This window comes from Salvelinus sp. IW2-2015, linkage group LG19, assembly GCF_002910315.2.
Source record: "Salvelinus sp. IW2-2015 linkage group LG19, ASM291031v2, whole genome shotgun sequence".
Taxonomy (NCBI): Eukaryota; Metazoa; Chordata; class Actinopteri; order Salmoniformes; family Salmonidae; genus Salvelinus; species Salvelinus sp. IW2-2015.
The window spans coordinates 19,083,635-19,089,785 of NC_036859.1; the positions used below are offsets into that span (position 1 = coordinate 19,083,635).

The window sequence follows — 6,151 nt, forward strand, 5'->3', positions numbered from 1 at the left end:
AAGAACCGGTGAGCAAACGAATCCCAGAAACCCACACACTGGGGGCGACCTACCCTCCAGTAAATGACCTGCAAGAGCTGCGACGACCAATAGTAATCCGCCATCAGTAACAAGGATGCAGCCATACCTACCATCAGGCCAGCTTAACAACCACTACGCCCGGCCACGCCGCAGACTCACAATCACTGCCAGTATCTGCCACACGTGTCCCCCTGCCTTAAACCAGTAACACATGTCCAGGGACAACCTCGCTTCTGAAAGTCAATCCTTCTACGAGAGCATTTGAGATGAATTGTACTCCAGAAGAAGATTGGAGAATGTCATATGGTCCTCAGATGAAAACCAAATAGAACTTTTTGGTTAATTAAAAAAACTCAACTCGTCGCTGTTTGGAGGACAAAGAAATGCCTGAGTTGCATCCAAAGAACACCATACCTTACTGTGAAGCATGGGGTGGAAACATCATGCTTTGGGGCTGTTTTTTCTGCGACACAGGGACCAGGACGACTGATCCGTGTAAATGGAAAAATGAATGGGGCCATCATGCTTACGAATTTGGAGAGGAAAACCCCCTTCCATCAGGGGGCGCAGTTAGGGCAATTGAAGATGAAAACGTGGGCTGGGTCTTTCAGCAATGACAATGATCCCCACACACACCTGCCCGGGCAACAAAGGAGTGCTTCGTAAGAGCATTTCAAGGGTCCTGGAGGCCTAGCCAGTTCTCCAGATCTCAACCCCATGAAAATCTTTGAAGGGAGTTGAAAGTCCGTGTTGCCCAGCAACACGCCCCAAAACATCACTGCTCTAGAGGACATCTGCATGGAGGAATTGGCCAAAAGTCAACTACCAGAAACAGTGTGTGAAAACCTTTGTGAAAGAACTTACAGAAAACGTTTGACCTCTGTCATCCAACAAAAGGGTATATAACAAGTATTGAGATAAATCTTTTATTGAACCAAATACTTATTTTCCACATAATTTGCAAATAGAATTCTTAAAAATCCTACAATGTGATTTCTGGATTTTTTTTTCTCATTTTGTCTGTCATAGTTGAAGTGTACCTATGATGAACGAACAATATTACAGGCCTCTCTATCTTTTTAAGTGGGAGAACTTGCACAATTGGTGGCTGACTAAATACTTTTTGCCCACTGTAGGTGACTGTAAATTGCTTTGTTATTGTATGACCAAGACAAAGAAACCACTTTACAAAAAACATGTATTATTATTACATGTTAGGCTGCCTATTTGCATATTCAAGCCTGTCTCAAAATACGACAATGCCCCTTTAATTAAGACATACGTTTTTTACCTGAACTGACTTTTCAAAGACACCTTGAAATGTAGTCTACACGTTTTGTGCTCTGTATGAAGAAGCTTATCTCCCCTTTTGCTAACCTATACTATCTATAACTTGGCTAATAACTCGCTAACTAGCAAAAATATCAACACATATGCACACGCGCTTGCCTGTACTCTCTGATCTGAACCTGGGTGATTGAAAGACCGTCGTGGCTACCCGGCCAATAGAATTCTACTCCATTACTCTCTGGCTTCCCTACAACAAAATACAGACTCAAATCTTTGCAAAATAGATTTGTTGTTTCGATTGAAAAAGCGGCTAGTATAATGTTGATCCGAGAGGAAAAAGAAAAAAACATTGATTCTATATAGTGCAAACTAATGGACGAAACTCAGTGAAATCAGTTCTCGTCTCTCGCGCTCGTGGTATATTTCTCAGTGCAGCAGTCCTTCAGGAGGAACATTGTCTTGAGCTTTAGTTTTGTTTTCGGTTCTCTCACTGTTCAGCCAGAGGGGCAGGGGGAGGAAGGGGGGTGTATAGCCAATGTATACCACGGCTAAGGTGTGTTCCTTACCTGCCAACCGTGAGCTCTCAAGCCATCGGTTATAAGGTCTGTGAGAGCCAGAAATCTTGCTTGTTTGTAGGTGACCAAATACTTATTTTCCACCATAATTTGCAAATAAATTCATTACAAATCCTACAATGTGATTTTCTGGATTTTTTTTTCTCATTTTGTCTGTCATAGTTGAATTGTACCTATGCTGAAAATTACAGGCCTCTCTCATCTTTTTAAGTGGGAGAACTTGCACAATTGGTGGCTGACTAAATACTTTTTTGCCCCACTGTATTTGGCCCATGGTGTTAAAGACCATTTAAAAAATCATTAATTAATGTCAAGCCCTTCATAATGTAATTTTAAAAGTCTCATGCAATGTAGGCCTGTACTGAACACCACATATAGGTTACTGTAGGTTATATCATAGAAATCAAAAGCTATTTCCATGTGAAAATGTTATGAGATTTGCTCCATTGGTTTTGTTGGTAGGTCTACTTTATGCTCAAATAGCCACAATAGCCTATTGGCAACCGTCTAAAACTGTAAGGGTACAGCCTCAGTGTTCACTAAATGCGTGCCAGGAGTTGCACAAAAATCTCACAATGTTCAAGTTTCCGCTTACAAGACCTAAAATTTGCTCAGTTCCCCCCAAAATTTGAGGGAGCATTGGTCAAGAGGGACTTCTATGCTGAAGTATGACAAATCATTTTAGACCCAAGCCACCCCCTGTACCCGGACTTTGAACTACTCCCCTCTGGGCACAGGTATAGGGCACCCCTCGGCAGGAAAAACAGAACTAGACAATCATTTGTGTCAGGTGTGATATCCCTCCTAAATAGCTCGGGCTAATGTTCCTAYCGACCCAGTAAGGCCAGCAGGCTACTCTCTTTTTATTGGTATGTAACTGTTATGAAAGTTGTATTGTCAATTTGTTTTGTCTTTAAACGCCACTTTAAACGTGTACATGACACTGCAACAAAATTTCCCCATGGGGACAATAAAGTCAGTAAAGTAACTCACATACACCACAGGAGGCTAGTGGCACCTTAATTGGGGAGGATGGGCTCATAGTAATGGCTGGAACGGAGTAAATGGAATGTTATTGAACACATCAAACACATGGTTTCCATGTGTTTGAAACCATTCCATTTACTTCATTCCAGCCATTATGAGAAGTCCTCCCCTCAGCAGCCTCCTGTGGTACACACACACACATACACACACACACACACAGAGAGAGAGAGAGAGAGAGAGAGAGAGCAGTTTCTGACTGAATTGCATATTAGGATCATGTCGTAGCAATTAAGCATTTCACTGTGAGCCAGTGTAGCTATTTTAAGCTACAGCAAGAAGCCCTCGCATGAGGGGCATGGTCTAAGTAGAAACAAAGGAGTTCCCAAAGGACCACAAACTCTATGAACAAACCAATGTCTTATGCATAAATGCATACAAGTACATGCAGGGAGCAAGTTGAGGAGCGAGAGAGAGCGAAAAATACAGAGCGAGACAGAAAAAGAGAGAGAGGAGGGAGGAGAGAAGTAAGACTGGCAGGCTAGTATTGGGGGAACTCACCAGAAGTACCATAGTCTCTGGATGGAGAGGGCTCGGACACAGTACCGCGTCCCACAACAGTCCTCATACGACCGGCATCTACAATACACACACACACATACACAGAGGAAAAGGCAATTCCAATCACCAGCATCTAGAATACTGACTAAGAGAAGGCTTTTGTGCAAACAGTATAGTCTTCCAACATCCCTATCAAAACACATTAACAAATGGCAGTTCTCATAGGCACAGTACAATTTACAATACTGAGGGAAAAGTCTGAGAAAAATACCAAGTGGCCCAGTAAAATAGACACGTCAAGCAGATAAAAACTGCTCTGCGGTCTAASATGAATATTGAGTAAACTATTGAGGGTACACTGAGTTTAGTTCCATGTCCATTTATTTCAGTTTGTCTTGAGTCCCTGAGCTGAAATTGGATAGCTATCTGAACCCCCTGCAGATCAATTGTCAGCATCCGTATAGAGGAAATCTGATGATTTTATTTATTTTTATTTTTTATTTAACCTTTATTTAACCAGGTAGGCAAATTGAGAACACGTTCTCATTTACAATTGCGACCTGGCCAAGATAAAGCAAAGCAGTTCGACACATACAACAACACATAGTTACACATGGAGTAAAACAAACATATAGTCAATGATACAGTGAAAAAAAATAAGTCTATATACAATGTGAGCAAGTGAGGTGAGATAAGGGAGGTGAAGGCAAACAAATATATGTATAAATAAATTAAAATATAAAAAGGCCATTTCTTTTAACCAGGTATGGGGGGGGGGGCTAAATTGAGAACACTTCTCATTTACAATTGCGACCTGGCCAAGATAAAGCAAACAGTTCGACACATACAACAACACATAGTTGACACATGGAGTAAAACAAACAATAGTCAATGATACTAGTGAAAAAAAAAATAAGTCTATATACAATGTGAGCAAGTGAGGTGAGATAAGGAGGTGAAGGCAAACAATGCTATGTATAAAAATATTAAAATATAAAAAGGCCATGGTGCAAGTAAATACAACACAGCAAGTAAAATTAAAAACTAAAACACTGGAATGTTGGTTTTGCAGTGGAAGAAAGCGCAAAGTAGAGACAGAAATAATGGTGTGCAAAGGAGCAAAGATAATAAATAAATACAGTAAGGTAAAGAGGTAGTTTGTTTGGTAAATATAGATGGGCTATGTACAGGTGCAGTAATCTATGAGCTGCTTGACAGCTGGTGCTTAAAGCTAGTGAGGGAGATAAGTGTTTTCCAGTTTCAGAGTTTTGGTAGTTCGTTCCGTCATTGCAGCAGAGAACTGGAAGGAGGAGGCGGCCAAAGGAAGAATTGGTTTGGGGGTGACCAGAGAGATAAACTCTGCTGAAGCGGCGTGCTACAGGTAGGTGTTGCTATGGTGACCAGCGAGCTGAGATAAGGGGACTTTACCTAGCAGGGTCTTGTAGATGACCTGGAACCAGTGGGTTTGGCGACGAGTATGAAGCGAGGGCCAGCCAACGAGAGTGTACAGGTCGCAGTGGTGGGTAGTATATGGGGCTTTGGTGACAAAACGGATGGCACTGTGATAGACTGATCCAATTTATTGAGTAGGGTTTTGGAGGCTATTTTGTAAATGGCCATCACCGAAGTCGAGATTGGTAGGATGGTCAGTTTTACACAAGGGTATGTTTGGCAGCATGAGTGAAGGATGCTTTGTTGCGGAATAGGAAGCAATTCTAGATTTAACTTTGGATTGGAGATGTTTGATGTGAGTCTGGAAGGAGAGTTTACAGTCTAACCAGACACCTAGGTATTTGTAGTTGTCCACCTATTCTAAAATCAGAGCCGTCCAGAGTAGTGATGTTGGACAGGCGGGCAGGTGCAGGCAGCGATCGGTTGAAGAGATGCATTAGTTTTACTTGTATTTAAGAGCAATTGGAGGCCACGAAAGGAGAGTTGTATGGCATTGAAGCTCGCCTGGAGGGTTGTTAACACAGTGTCAAAAGAAGGGCCAGAAGTATACAGATAATAGTGGTCGTCTGCGTAGAAGTGGATCAGAGAATCACCAGCAGCAAGAGCGACATCATTGATGTATACAGAGAAGAGAGTCGGTCCAAGAATTGAACCCTGTGTGCACCCCCCTGGAGACTGCAGAGGCCCGGACACAGGACCTTCCGATTTGACACCACTGAAGCTCGATCAGAGAAGTAGTTGGTGGAACCAGGCGAGGCAATCATTTAGAGAAACCAGCTGTCGAGTCTGCCGATGAGGGATGTGGTGATTGACAGAGTCAAAAGCCTTGGCCAGGTCAATGAATACGGCTGCACAGTATTGTTCCTATCGATGGGTTTAATGATATCGTTTATGACTTGAGCGTGGTCTGAGGTGCACCCATGACCAGCTCTGAAACCAGATTGCATAGCGGAGAAGGTATGGTGGGATTCGAAATGATGAAATGATGATGATTTGTTCTCTGTGACTTGACTACTGTGTGTGCTGCCACACACACACACACACACACACACACACACACACACACACACACACACACACACACCACACACACACACACACACACACACACACACACACACACACACGCACACACGCACACACCACACCAAAAAGTTTTCTACGTCAAATATTGGAACTTTTAGGTAGCCATTTATTTATTTCGTATATTTCATCATTTACATTTTAGCATTGAAGTCATTTAGCAGCGCTCTTATCCGAGCGATTCA

At 42.4% G+C, this 6,151-nt stretch overlaps 1 protein-coding gene across 1 annotated transcript in view; it reads right to left on the minus strand.

Annotated features, from left to right (window-relative positions):
* Positions 1-6,151, minus strand: part of LOC111979619 (WW domain binding protein VOPP1) — a 29,979-nt gene that overhangs the window by 5,358 nt on the left and 18,470 nt on the right. Inside the window, 1 exon segment of the mRNA XM_070448864.1 lies at positions 3,432-3,509. Coding sequence (XP_070304965.1) covers positions 3,432-3,509 — 78 coding nt within the window.